General features: G+C 57.4%; 2 protein-coding genes across 3 annotated transcripts; both read left to right on the top strand.

The window, feature by feature from the left end:
• Window positions 1–1,038: 1,038 nt before the first annotated feature.
• TEKT2 (tektin 2) lies at window positions 1,039–5,615 on the top strand. Its single transcript, XM_069546962.1, has 10 exons — window positions 1,039–1,253; window positions 2,698–2,905; window positions 2,991–3,116; window positions 3,305–3,510; window positions 4,026–4,169; window positions 4,245–4,359; window positions 4,524–4,631; window positions 4,746–4,889; window positions 5,055–5,134; window positions 5,306–5,615. The coding sequence occupies exons 2-10, from the start codon at window positions 2,750–2,752 to the stop codon at window positions 5,517–5,519; spliced, it is 1,293 nt and encodes a 430-aa protein (XP_069403063.1). The 5' UTR covers window positions 1,039–1,253; window positions 2,698–2,749; the 3' UTR covers window positions 5,520–5,615.
• Window positions 5,616–6,502: 887 nt separating this feature from the next.
• ADPRS (ADP-ribosylserine hydrolase) lies at window positions 6,503–12,021 on the top strand. 2 transcript variants are annotated; one of them, XM_069547514.1, is made up of 7 exons: window positions 6,536–6,776; window positions 8,286–8,515; window positions 8,890–8,986; window positions 9,248–9,455; window positions 9,555–9,739; window positions 10,535–10,635; window positions 11,212–12,021. In XM_069547514.1, exons 2-7 carry the CDS (start codon window positions 8,512–8,514, stop codon window positions 11,502–11,504), a joined length of 888 nt encoding a protein of 295 aa, XP_069403615.1. In that variant the 5' UTR covers window positions 6,536–6,776; window positions 8,286–8,511; the 3' UTR covers window positions 11,505–12,021. The 2 variants fall into 2 exon arrangements, with proteins under 2 accessions (XP_069403530.1, XP_069403615.1); XM_069547429.1 differs by lacking the exon at window positions 8,286–8,515 and having other exon boundaries at window positions 6,503–6,776.
• Window positions 12,022–12,661: the final 640 nt, after the last annotated feature.

Below are 12,661 nucleotides of genomic sequence, written 5' to 3' on the forward strand. Positions count from 1 at the left end.
AGACTCACATTTCTGTCGGCTAGACTGCAGTACCGGATCCACGACAATTACCTCAAACTACTCAAAAACCAACCTCAGCATCCCCTTGCCTACCAAGCCCTGGGTTCTCTAACCTCTCTTCTCTCTGTGACGCGCTCCCCACCAGCCCCCCACCCCCACCACACCCCAACCCCGCACCCCCACCTCCCCCACCCCACCCCACCCCGCACTCACTGCTGTTTTAAAACTGAGGAGTCCCGTTGGACTTTTCTCTTATCCTCCATCTAAAAAAACCTAAACTCAGCCTCTGGAGCAGACGGCCTGAGTTTGGATCCAGGCTCTACCGCTTATCATGTGACCCTGGGCACAGGGTTCCTCACTTCTCTGAGCCTGTTTTCTCGCCGGTAAGACGGTGGTGGTCAGAGCACCCACCTTCTAGGATCTTTCTGCGCAGCCCTCCGAAGAGCAGCTGGCCGGCAAGCTGAGGCTGGCATCCCTGCCACCCTCTTGCCCAGCGCCACCACTAGAGGCAGTGTGGAGTCGTAATTGAGAGAAGATAGACCTAGGGACCAAACTTTCCATCCTCCCCAGGCTCTTTAGTTGCTGGCAAAAATGGGGGTCATGCCTGCCTCACCTATTAGTTATGTACATTAACGATCAACATTTTCCAATGCCTAAAACGGTCCTGGCACGGTTGAATTTTTTTTCCCCTTCTCCTTTTTAAAGAAACGGTTGAATTGTGAGCATTACTACTTCCAAAACCTCAGTGACCTCTCCCAGGGACGTGCTCTCTCCAAATACGATGATCATTCCTTTTATGACGTCAAGTAGATGATGAAATTGTTGGGAAAGATAGGATCAAAAGAATGTGTGTAAATAGTGTTAAATATATACACATTCTGGAAGGATACCCACTGGGGAGTGAGCCTGAGGATGGCTTTGGTACCTTTTTTTTTTTCTTTTGCCATGTTGGTGGGTGACCTTTATCAAAAAAAAATGGTTAACTTTCAATGAAGTGAGTGCCGTATCCTGACTCCCTCCCCATCCTCGCTGCACTTTCCGCAGCACTAGCCCAGCCACCGGCCCTTTCCTACCCGGAAGGCCTCTGCGCCCCAAAGCCGCCGGCGCCGCCCCAGCGGCGGCCAAGCTAAAGAGGCTGGCAGAGGTGAACGGCGCGCGGAGAGCGGGGTGCCTAGCAACCGGGGTGCCTAGCAACCGGGGGCGCTTAACAGAGGAGCTGGCCAAGGGAGGCGGAAGTGCGAGCGCGGAAGGAGGTGAGAGGACGAGGGGACCGGGCTGGCGGGGGCGGGGTGCTCACACCTAAGGTCGAACTCCCTCCCGCTCCTTTCTTCGTGCCGGGGTAGTAATATAAACTAAAGAAGACTACCCCGGGAGAGGACGGGAGGGGCTGGGCTGGGAACCAGACAAAGCCCGGCTCCTCCCAGTGGGGATCCCTCACTGCCCCCCTCTCCTCCTCCTCCTCCTCCTCCAGTAGAGGGCGGAGAGAGGGAACGTGACAGCGCCCCCACCCCTAATTCCCCAGAGCCAACTTGGGAGACTAGCCTGTCTTTTCCAGGCGGAGAACAGGGCACCTTCTCTTCGATCCCTCCGGATCTTGTCCCAAAGCTAGGGCAGGGAAAGAAAAGAAAATCGACAGGACTTGGTTCCTGCAAGTAGGGGTGAAAATTGGATTAAGGTCTATTTTTCCTGCTACCCAGGGCTTCCCTGGGCTTCCCAGGGTGGCTCAGACGGTAAAGAATCCGCCTGCAGTGCAGGAGACCCGGTTCAACGCCTGGGTGGGGAAGATCCCCTGGAGAGGGAATGGCTACCCACTCCAGTATCATTGTCTGGAGAATTCCGTGGACAGAACACCCGTCCCCGGTGTGGTGGCCCGGGCCGGGCGGGGTGGAGGAGGGAGAAAGGAGGGTGGCCCGCCGCCCTCCTCCCCTCCGCACCACCCCGCCCCTCCCCCTCGTGCCTCCCGCGCGGTGGCGGCGGCGCGCCGCGACCCTCGCGGACCCGAGGGCGCGTCGCGCGGTCGGGCATCCTCGCCGCGGGCGGGACCGGGGCGGTCGGGTCTCCCGGCCCGGCGAGCGCCCTTCCCTTCCGTGGCAGGCTACAGTGCACGGGGTCGCAAAGAGTCGGACATGACTGAGCGACTAACACAAGGGCTTCCCTGGTGGTTGAGCGGTAAAGAATCAGCCTTCCAGTGCAGGAGAGGCAAGTTCAATTCCTGGGTTGGGAAGAGCCCCTGGAGAAGGAAATGGCAACCCATTCCAGTATTCTTGCCTGGGAAATCCCATGGACAGAGGGCTACAGTCCATGGGGTTGCAAAGAGTCAAACCAGACTTAGCGACTAAACAGCAACAATTCCTGCTAAACAACAAGGATTCCTGCTACCCACCCACTCTGCCAGCCCTACTAAGCACTTGGTCTAACATACACACCCAGAGGGACCTCATTATCCCCTTTCACCTACTCCAGGGTGAAGGTGCCTCAGTAAGGTAAAGGTGCCACAGCTTGTGTCTGTGGCTGGATGGGTGGGAGGAGACTTAGTTAATGCCTCAAAGTTGAATGTAGGGAGAGCTGTTCCCAAGCAGGCTTCCGGAAGGAAGGGAACTGACGAAAAATGGACAGGAGCATGTCCTTTAGAGGGGCTACAGCCCAGGAGAGGCTCTGCTGCATGGTTTCCTGCCACCTGTTTGCCCCCTCCTGCAGAGTTAGGTGTCCTGGAACAGGCCTGGGGGCCTGACCCTTCAGGACCTGCACCATGGCCACGCTGAGTGTCAAGCCCAGTCCACGCTTCCGGTTGCCAGACTGGCAGACCAACAGCTACCTGTTGTCCACCAACGCCGAGCGCCAGCGAGATGCCTCACACCAGATCCGCCAGGAGGCCCGGGTCCTCCGCAACGAGACCAACAACCAGGTTGGGGGTCCGGAGCCCAGCTGGGTTGGTGGAGGGATAGCTCCCAGCCCTTGACAGCCTTTTTATCTGTGTCTGTCTCTTCCAGACCATTTGGGATGAACACGATAATAGGACGCGGCTGGCAGAGAGGATCGATACTGTCAACCGATGGAAGGAGATGCTGGACAAGTGTCTGACAGATTTAGATGCTGAGATCGACGCCCTGGCACAGGCAGGGAGCCAGGGCAGGGTGCCAGGAGACCCTGCTCAAGGACGACCTCCTCTCCTTCCCCTCTTTCGGGTCTGGGTATTTGGTGGCTTGTCCATCTGAGTCACTCACTGTCCCCTCGGCTAAAGTGGTGATGAGAGCTGCTTCCCAGTAGGATGGCCACCCAGCCCCCTGTCCCCTCTCTCTTCTAGATGAAAGAGTCAGCGGAGCAAAACCTGCAGGCCAAGAACCTGCCTCTGGATGTGGCAATTGAATGCCTGACCCTGCGGGAGAGTCGGCGTGACATTGATGTGGTGAAGGACCCTGTGGAGGAGGAGCTGCACAAAGAGGTGGAGGTCATTGAGGCCACCAAGAAGGCCTTGCAACAGAAGATCAGCCAGGCCTTTGAGAAGCTCTTGTAAGAGAAAGACGGCATTCTCATGTTCCCCTGCCCTGGGAGGCTGTGTTTTCAATGCAGAACCTGTGTATCATGGGTAACTAGTCACTGCTTCTCAGGCTGCCTTCTGCCCCCGCTGTGCCCGTGGCAGAAACCACTCACTCACTGATCGTAGCACTTTTTGCACCTCCTGGACATGGTCTCAGAATACTTCTCGTGACACTGCTCCCGGCAGCTGTTATCTATTGATTGGAAACATGAGGGATGAGTCCATTTGCCATCATCCCTGACTTTCTGGGCACGTGAGCCATGTGGGTGTATGCCCTGTGGGTGTGTACAAGCATTTGGGTGCCCTAATTTTGTCTGTAGGGGGCTCATCCAGCTGTGCCCATCTTTGTCTCAACTGCAGCAGCAGCTCCTCTGTCACCTCAGCTTTCCCATCCCTCCCTGTCCCTTCAGCACCAGGGTAGGGGACTGCGTTCCGGGGCTGCCTTGGAGGGATGGTTCACTGATCCAGTCTCTTCCGCCCCCCCCAGCCTCCTGCAGGAAGCCCGACAGCAGCTCAGCTCTGACCATCGTGGCAAAATGGAAACACTGGACATTGACAGAGGCTGCCTCTCTCTCAACCTCAAGTCCCCGAACATCTCTCTGAAGATCAATCCCACACGTGTGCCCAGTGGGTAAGAAGGACGCTTCACTCCCTCTCCCTTCCTCCCCGCAGAGGCCATGCTCTTACTGTTTCCTGCCGCCTGCAGCTCCACCACACTCCAGCAGTGGGATGACTTCAGTCAGTTCAATAAGGACCGCGGAGAGGCTGAGATGAAGAGGGCCATCGAGCTGAGGGAGGCCATCGCCCTCACTATTGCCGAGGTGAGTCCCCCGCCACCACCACCTCGATTCTCCACGGCGAAGAGCTGGCCCCAGCGGGCACTCACAAGTCCCTGCCTTATGGCATCCCTCCCCGCACCTGAGCCACACCCTCAGGTGGCCAGAGCTTATTCCCTCCCTTTGCCCTGCCTACTTCCTGTCCTCAGACCAACAACGAGCTGGAAGCCCAGAGGGTTGCCACGGAATTTGCCTTCAGGAAGCGGCTGCGGGAGATGGAGAAACTGTACAGTGAGCTCAAGTGGCAAGAGAAGAATGTGAGCCTTCTCCACGTGGTCTCCTGGGGCGTGGACTTTCGGCTGTGAGATGAGCCCCGCCAGGAAGCCCTGGACTAGGTGAGCAGGTGGAGACTGGGTGCTCTGTCCCCGCAGACCTTGGAGGAGATTGCCGAGCTGCAGGAGGACATTCGGCGCCTGGAGGAAGACCTGCGCAGAAAGTTACAGAACCTGAAGCTGTGCCACACAAGGCTAGAAGCCAGGACCTACCGGCCCAACGTGGAACTCTGCAGGGACCAGGTGCGAGGGCACCCCAGCAGGGCACAGGCCCCTGCTAAGATTCCTCAGGATGACTCACTCTCTGGCAGAGCAGGAGTGCTGGTGTAGGGCAACCACCCCCCAGGCCTGTGGGCAGAAGGCTGGTATGGCTGACCTAGGACTCCCAACCTGCCCCTTTGCCTCCAGGCACAGTACGGCCTCACCGACGAGGTTCACCAGTTAGAGGCAACCATTGCCGCCCTGAAGCAGAAGCTGGCGCAGGCACAGTAGGTCTAGGGAGTGGGCAGGAGGGGTGGGAAGATACCTCCCACCACTGGGGTCCCTGGCTGCCAGCAGGCTTCCCTGCTGGCTTCCTGGCTCAAGGCTGGTGAGCTCGGTCAGCCCTGAGTTCTCAGCCTCATGCTGGGGGCAGTGGGCTGGTAATGCCTGCTCCCCAGGGACGCTCTGGATGCCCTGTACAAGCATCTGGCCCGGCTGCAGGCTGACATCGCCTGCAAGGCCAACTCTATGCTGTTGGACACCAAGTGCATGGACACCCGTCGGAAGCTGACCGTGCCTGCTGAGAAGTTCGTGCCCGAGGTGGACACCTTCACCCGCACCACAAACCGCACCCTGAGTCCACTAAAAACCTGCCAGCTGGAGCTGGCCTAGGCAGGGGCTGAGGGAGGAGAGGAAGGCTGGTTGAAAATGGAAGGGATGGGGGGAGCGGAGAGAACGAATCTAATAAAAGTCGGGGTTCTCAGTCTAGAGGGTTCTCTGTTCCCCCTGTATGTAGCCAGCGGGGGAGAGGGCTCTTGACCCTCCTGTGCGTGGAGGTGCAAAGATGAGAAACACCATCTCTAAAGCCAGCACCCTTGGACTCCAGCGGTGTGACCTCTAACCAGCTCTGCCCCCTCTCCATACCTAGAGGAGGCCCAGAGCGGGCTAGGGTGATGGGGAGGGCTTGGAAGTGGGCACCCAGGCCTGAATAGGGGCCACCAGAGGACAGATGGCCGACCATGCGGGGGGGGGGGCAGCGACCCAAAGATCTGGCTCATTGCCCAGCTCTCCAGGACCCTTCAGTGGCCGACCAGCCAGCTGTGACGCCCTTTACAACTCAGGGGAAAAGTGAGAGTGTCAGTTGCTCAGTTGTGTGCGATTCTGCAACCACAGGAATTGTAGTCCACCAGGCTCCTCTGTTAAGTTGTTCCCCGTAAGCACCTTCTCTGGAGAAGGGAATGGCAATCCACTCCAGTATTCTTGCCTGGAGAATCCCTTGGACAGAGGAGCCTGGTGGCTAGTTCATGGGGTCGCAAAGAGTCGGACACGACTGAGTTGACTAACACACACACTCCTTTGTCCATGGAATTCACACACATACACACACACACACACTCCTCTGTCCATGGAATCTCCAGGCAAGGATACTGGCGTGGGTTGCCATTTCCTTCTCCAGGGGATCTTCCCGCTCAGATGGTAAAGAATGCAGGTGGATTCCTTACCATCTGAGGCACCAGGGAAGCTCTTACAAGTAGGGGAAATGCGGCCTGAGAGGCCGGGCCCTATCTGACCAGGGCTTGGGGGCCGCCCCTGGTCTCCCGCGGGGGTGCGCTGCGACTCCGGGCCGCGGGGCGGCGCTGTGGGGCCGGGGACGCCGCGCAGTGGGGGCGCGCGCCCGCCACGCCGGAAGTGGCGGCGAGTCCGCGCGGATGGCGGCGGCGGCGGCGGCAGCGATGACGGCGGCGGGCTGCGGCGGGGCTGGGGCGGCACGCTCCCTCTCCCGCTTCCGAGGCTGCCTGGCGGGCGCGCTGCTCGGGGACTGCGTAGGCGCCGTCTACGAGGCGCGCGACACCGTCGACCTGACGTCAGTCCTGCGTCAGGTCCAGGACTTGGAGCCGGACCCCGGCTCGCCCGGGAGCGCGCGGACAGGTGGGCGGGGCCGGGTGCCGGGGGCGCCCGGGGCTCGACGAGGGACGCGGGCAGGGAGGGGACCGCGGCCGGAGGGGCCTGCACGACGCGGGGATACCTCGGCCTCAGCGTGTCCAGGATCCGAGCCCCGCGTTCACGTATCTCGCCCCGAACGTTCGCCGTCTCGGGGCACGCCACGCCTAGATTGCGCCTACTCCAGTCCTTAACACCTCTGCCGGTTTCACCCGTTTTACCCTAGTCTCAGAACATTGCACCACCAGTCCATCTCCACGCAGCTGGAGTGCGCTTCTGAGGAACAGATCTTAGGGAGGCCTCCCCGCGCCTGAATCTCTGCAGTAGTTGCCCATTACCCCTAGGACAGAGCCACACTCCTTAAAGGACCTACTTGGCGTGCCCTCGCCTGCGGTTCCAGTTCCATCTTATAGCACCGTTGGCTTTACATTCTGTGCTGCGCTTCTTGGCGCTTCGTGCCGCCTCTAGCCCCTTTGCATGTACTGCGGTCCCTGTTCCCTCAGCCTCTCCCTCCCCTGGGCGGTCAACTCATCACTCAGAATTCAGTGCAGTGTCACGGCTGAGGACGATTCTTCTGGGAGATCACGTAGAATAGTAAGAAAAAGGAGCCACACCCAGAAACCTGGAGAAAGAAAAGGAGCTACAGAAGGAAAAAGTTTATTGGAGGAGAAGCAGGGGAGGTGTGTAACAATAAAACTCAGGAATTTCAAGATGAAGACACTGGTTACTGATGTGAGGCCACAGAGAAGTTAAGTAGGGGGAAGTCTAGATTTAGGAAAGCATTGTCAGTAGAAGGTTGAACCCTTGAAGTTACATTTCAGTGGGTTCAGGAGGGAATGAAAAAGGAGTCCTCAAGACTCAGTTCCTCTCCTGATTCAGATCTGCGTTCTTTTGGGTGGGCTTCAGCCTGGCAGACCCTTCCCATGGGGTAGCTCTCAGCAGCTCCTAGCTCAGCATGTCCAGCAGAGGAAGTTTCTCTTTACAGAAGCCCCAGCAGAAGTCTCTGATGGTCTCACTGGCCTGGCTTAGGTCACCCATTCATCCCTGAATGGGGGCACGGGATGTGCTTTTGGCTGGGCTGGAGGTGGCATTGGCTCCATCTCCGATCATCTGGGCTGGGAGGGGGCGAGATGTGGTTCCCTGTGGGGAAGCTGGGTGCCAGGGACCAGCTGAATGGAGCCTGGGTTCTGCTCATCACAGAGGGAGAAGCTGAGGAGACAAAGGAGAGGTAAGGCCCCCCCGGAACTAGGCCGGGGCCAGACTGCAGGAGAGACTCGGTCCCTCTGAGGGGAGACTAGAGCGTGTGGCTGCGGGTAGGAGCCTGTAGGCCTCTCTTGCTGGCAAAGTAGAGAGTGGGGGCCTTCTGGGAGTGAAAGGGAAACAGAGGGCAGGGTTGGGGCTTGGGATACACAGAGCAGGGTGGGGCTGGGGGCTGAGGGCAGATATTAGATGTGAGGAATAAGGGCTTCATTAGGGGGTGTGCTTTGCTCTCTACAGCTGTGTCTTCTTCAGATAAAAGCAAGTCCTTGTCCCTAACTGGCTTATAGCCTGAGAAGCTACCAAAACCAGTGATGTGTGTTACACGTGCCAAGGCAGAAGACCTGGGCACCTAGAGGAAGAAGAGGAGGTGGGTGGAGGGAGACAAGCAGCCCCAGCGGGGAAGGACGTGACCCAGGCTCCAGGATTGGTTCTGAGGAAGCGGAGGGGAACAGCGGGATATAAGATGGGTAAGGAAGGAGGGGCTTCAAATGGCCATGACAGTGAATTTGGACCTCATCCTGAAGGTGAGAGCCAGCCATCTGAGTGGGAGAGTGTGATGACGAAAGTGATGCTCTACTCTTAGGAAGAATTTTCTGGCGGCACATACAGGCCAGGTTGGAGGGTGGGGAAGACACGGGAGATCTAAAATCAGCAGGACACGTGACCAACTCAGAATATGTAACTGTCGAAAATCCCATGGCTAAGAGCTCGGGAAACTGGATGAGAGTGAGAGGCTGACTTGAGGCCTTCTGGAAGTAGTAGATAAAAAGCGTGAGCAGGAGGCTGCAGCCGCCACCCTCGAGCCCTGCAGCTCCATCTCTGCCCCCTGCCCTCCCTGCAGAAGCATTGTGCTACACAGACGACACAGCCATGGCCAGGGCGCTGGTGCAGTCCCTGCTGGCCAAGGAGGCCTTCGACGAGGTGGACATGGCTCACAGGTGAGGGCAGTGGTCCCAGGGTGAGGCCAAGCGGGTGGGCGGAGTTATCGCACCCCTTGACCAGCGCAGCGGTGTCCGTGCATGCCAGGACACCCTCCCCCCAGACCGCGCAGCAGGACACCGTCTCTTGGGCTGCTGCAGCTTCCCAAACTAGAAGTGACAGCTCCAGGATTCCTCTTTTCCCAAACCAGCCAGGTTTCTTCTCTCCCAGCCATGGCAGGCATCTCTTAAATTGTGATCCTGTGGCCTTCTCGCCCCTAGGTTTGCTCAGGAGTACAAGAAGGACCCTGACCGGGGTTATGGTGCTGGAGTGATCACTGTCTTCAGGAAGCTCCTAAGCCCCAAATGCCGGGATGTCTTTGAGCCTGCCCGCGCCCAGTTTAATGGCAAAGGTTCCTATGGCAACGGAGGTGCCATGCGGGTGGCTGGCATCTCCCTGGCCTATAGCAGCATCCAGGATGTGCAGAAGGTATAGTCCAGGTGGGCTGGCTTCTGGGCCCTCTGATCTCCCTCCTGCACACCTGAGTGCCGTGACCACAGGTATTCGCCTCCCTTGCCTTTGCCCTAGTTTGCCCGGCTCTCGGCCCAGCTGACACACGCCTCCTCCCTGGGTTACAATGGTGCCATCCTGCAGGCCCTGGCTGTGCACCTGGCTTTGCAGGGTGAGTCGTCCAGTGAGCACTTCCTCGAGCAGCTCCTGGGCCACATGGAAGAGCTGGAGAGTGATGCCCAGTCCGTGCTGGATGCCAGGGAGTAAGTAGGCGGGCTGGGGGCACGTCTGTTGTGCACGTGTATGCTGGTGGGGTGGCATTGCCTCAAGCGAAAACCTTTTTTAAAATATGTATTTATTAAATATGTATTACTACTTATTTAATACATATTACTACTTATTTTATACATATTTAATGAATACAAATGTTTCTGTTTCCATCCATGGGATTCTCCAGGCAAGAATACTGGAGTGGGTTGCCATTTCCTTCTCCAGGGGATCTTCCCAACCCGGAGATCGAACCCAGGTCTCCCACATTGCAGGCAGACGCTTTAACCTCTGAGCCACCAGGGAAGCCCACTTAATAATATTAAATATTATTAATTTGAATGTTAATAATATTATACACGCCAGGTCTTAGTGGCGGCATGAGGGATCTTCGATCTTCCTTGTGGCATGTGGGATCTTTAGTTGCAGCATCTGAACTCTTAGTTAATGGCATGTGGGATCCAGTTCGCTGACCAAGGATTGAACCTAGGTCCTCTGCATTGAGAGTATGGAGTCTTAGCCGCTGGACTACCTGGGAAGTCTCTGAAACCTTCCTTCTTTAATTGCACGTCCTAAGGAGAGGTGGGGAGAGCCCTGTGCTTAGGCTGTGCTTCAGGGCTCTCTGGGTCCCAGAGAACAAACCAGCCAGCTCCCACCCAGCCCTTCCCACTTCTTGCCCTGGCACCTGTGCCTGGGTATCAGCCTGACCACATCCCTGCCCCACCCTTCCCCATCCTGCTGTCTCCACCCTGCTGGCTCCGATCTCCCTGCAATCTCGCCCCCATCCACAGGTTGGGCATGGAGGAGCGTCCATACTCCAGCCGACTGAAGAAGATTGGGGAGCTTCTAGAGCAGGACTCAGTGACCAGAGAGGAGGTGGTGTCCGAGCTAGGTGGGTAGCCCCCTGCCCCCACCTGTCACCCTTCAGGGTTGATCCTGGGCTCGTGCATGGGATGGGAGAGGTACCTGCAGTCACTGCTGCCACCATCACACTTTTGCTGGGGCTGCTGTAACAGGAGCACCATACTCTGGAGGCTCCTTGGCAGGCTGTGGGCACAGTGCCTTCCTCTCTAGGGCAGCAGTGCCCTCAACCTGCAACATCCAGAAACGGCAGCTGGCCGTTAGTTTTCACAGCTGATGGTGATAACTGCTGTTATTCACACAGCGTTTTTACTGTGTTTTGGGCACTCTGCAGAGTGCTTTCTCTCTAGGATTTCATTTCACCCTCACACACCAGCCCTGCAAAAGTTCCTAACTTTATTTCCTCTCTGCACATGGAGCTAAAGCCCAGATACAGGAATCACACAGTCAATAGGAGGGCAAGCTGAGATTTAAACCCAGGCTGTGATGTTAATCCCAGCTTAACTTGAAGCCTAGAGAGTTGACTTGTGACAAGTGGCAGGAAACTTGGGGACATCATGGGGCCCAGGAACACGGGTCAAGTTCCCATATTGTGGCCTCCCCACAGGAAATGGCATTGCTGCTTTTGAATCTGTTCCCACTGCCATCTATTGCTTCCTACGCTGCATGGAGCCCGACCCCGAGATCCCCTCTGCCTTCAACAGCCTCCAAAGGACTCTTGTCTATTCCATCTCGCTCGGTGGGGACACGGACACCATTGCCACCATGGCCGGGGCCATCGCTGGCGCCTACTATGGGATGGAACAGGTGCCAGAGAGCTGGCAGCAAAGCTGTGAAGGCTATGAGGAGACTGACGTCCTGGCCCAGAGCCTGCACCGGGTCTTCCAGAAGAGTCTGTAAGGGCCTCAGCTGCTAAGGCCCTGCCACGTGCAGCAGGACCAGCTACAGCTTACATTGGAAACCCCAGGCATCCTCCGGTGCAGCTCCCTGCTTCTGTCTTCCTGCCACATGAGCAGAGTGCACCTTGGGGCCAGCGTCTAGTCTGGGGAGGGATGGGTGCCTTCTGGTGCTGGGTTCCTGCCTTCTGCAGAGCCTCGGTGCTCTTGGCTCCTCAGTCAGACATGAGGGACCAGGGCAGCTTTTATTTTGGAGCAGTATTTGTGGCATTTTCCTTGATTATCTAGGATGTGGGATCTGGGGAGGTGGAAATGATCTGCGGCATCATTTCTCCTTGTTGGGATTTAGCCAGTTTGCCAGAAGCCTGTCTTTGAGCCCTGAGTGCTCAGTTTATGTGGATCGGGAGGGGGCACGTGGATCTAGCCAGTCGAGACGCACACCTGGCCCTTGGCCGTCGTGGGTCTTGTGAACAGCTTCCAGAGAAAATCCCAGAGCAATAAACAGTTTTTGGTAAGTCCCACCACTGTTTCTTGTGTTTCTCCTCCACAATGGGTGGATTCTTCCCCTTACCTTGATCTTCTGTGCCTAGCACCTCTCTATCTGAGCCTCACTCGTAGGAGCCAGGGATCCACCTGCTGGGTGGTGGAGGCAAATTCCTCCAGTTGTCCATCCAGGAAGAGAGCAGGCATAGTTTGGTGCTTTTTCCTGTTGGAGATCCCTCAGTGGCCCAGGCAGTGGGCAGGAAGAAGTCAGATATTACTGCTCTTAGAGTACCTGACAACTTAATAGGTTGCCCCCCAGGTAGGACCTAGGCCCCGCTGGGCCAGGAACCAGAACCCTGTGGAAGGGTGTGAGGGGAATTTTGGGTTACCAGATTGCTGACCTTTAGCGAGGGGGGCCCTCCCTCTGCATCTTGAGCCTCCGTCAAGGGCCTTGGCCTGCCAGGAAGTTCTACACACTATCCATTTTGAAGAAAGGAAAATGGAAATGGAGAGGGCACCCCCCCCCCTTAAACGTGAGGGCTCTTCCAGCCTCGGTGGGGATCTCTGCCCAGCCTGCAGCTCACCTGAGATTTTAGGATTGCTGGGCAGGTCTGCCTTCAGTCGGGACGGGGTTCCTCCGGGATTTTTCAGGGCCTGGACTGGCCTTAGGTCTGCGGT

The sequence above is a fragment of the Ovis canadensis genome, chromosome 1, assembly GCF_042477335.2.
Source record: "Ovis canadensis isolate MfBH-ARS-UI-01 breed Bighorn chromosome 1, ARS-UI_OviCan_v2, whole genome shotgun sequence".
Lineage (NCBI taxonomy): Eukaryota > Metazoa > Chordata > Mammalia > Artiodactyla > Bovidae > Ovis > Ovis canadensis.

Excerpts from the sequence above, each read along its gene's own strand:
- ADPRS (XM_069547429.1), top strand. The coding sequence starts at position 6,557 with ATGGCGGCGGCGGCGGCGGCAGCGATGACGGCGGCGGGCTGCGGCGGG. Across the intron at positions 8,987-9,247 it reads GAGGTGGACATGGCTCACAG|GTTTGCTCAGGAGTACAAGA; the intron begins GTGAGGGCAGTG and ends TCTCGCCCCTAG. Across the intron at positions 10,636-11,211 it reads GGAGGTGGTGTCCGAGCTAG|GAAATGGCATTGCTGCTTTT; the intron begins GTGGGTAGCCCC and ends GCCTCCCCACAG.
- TEKT2 (XM_069546962.1), top strand. The coding sequence starts at position 2,750 with ATGGCCACGCTGAGTGTCAAGCCCAGTCCACGCTTCCGGTTGCCAGAC. Across the intron at positions 3,117-3,304 it reads AGATCGACGCCCTGGCACAG|ATGAAAGAGTCAGCGGAGCA; the intron begins GCAGGGAGCCAG and ends TCTCTCTTCTAG. Across the intron at positions 4,170-4,244 it reads CCCACACGTGTGCCCAGTGG|CTCCACCACACTCCAGCAGT; the intron begins GTAAGAAGGACG and ends TGCCGCCTGCAG.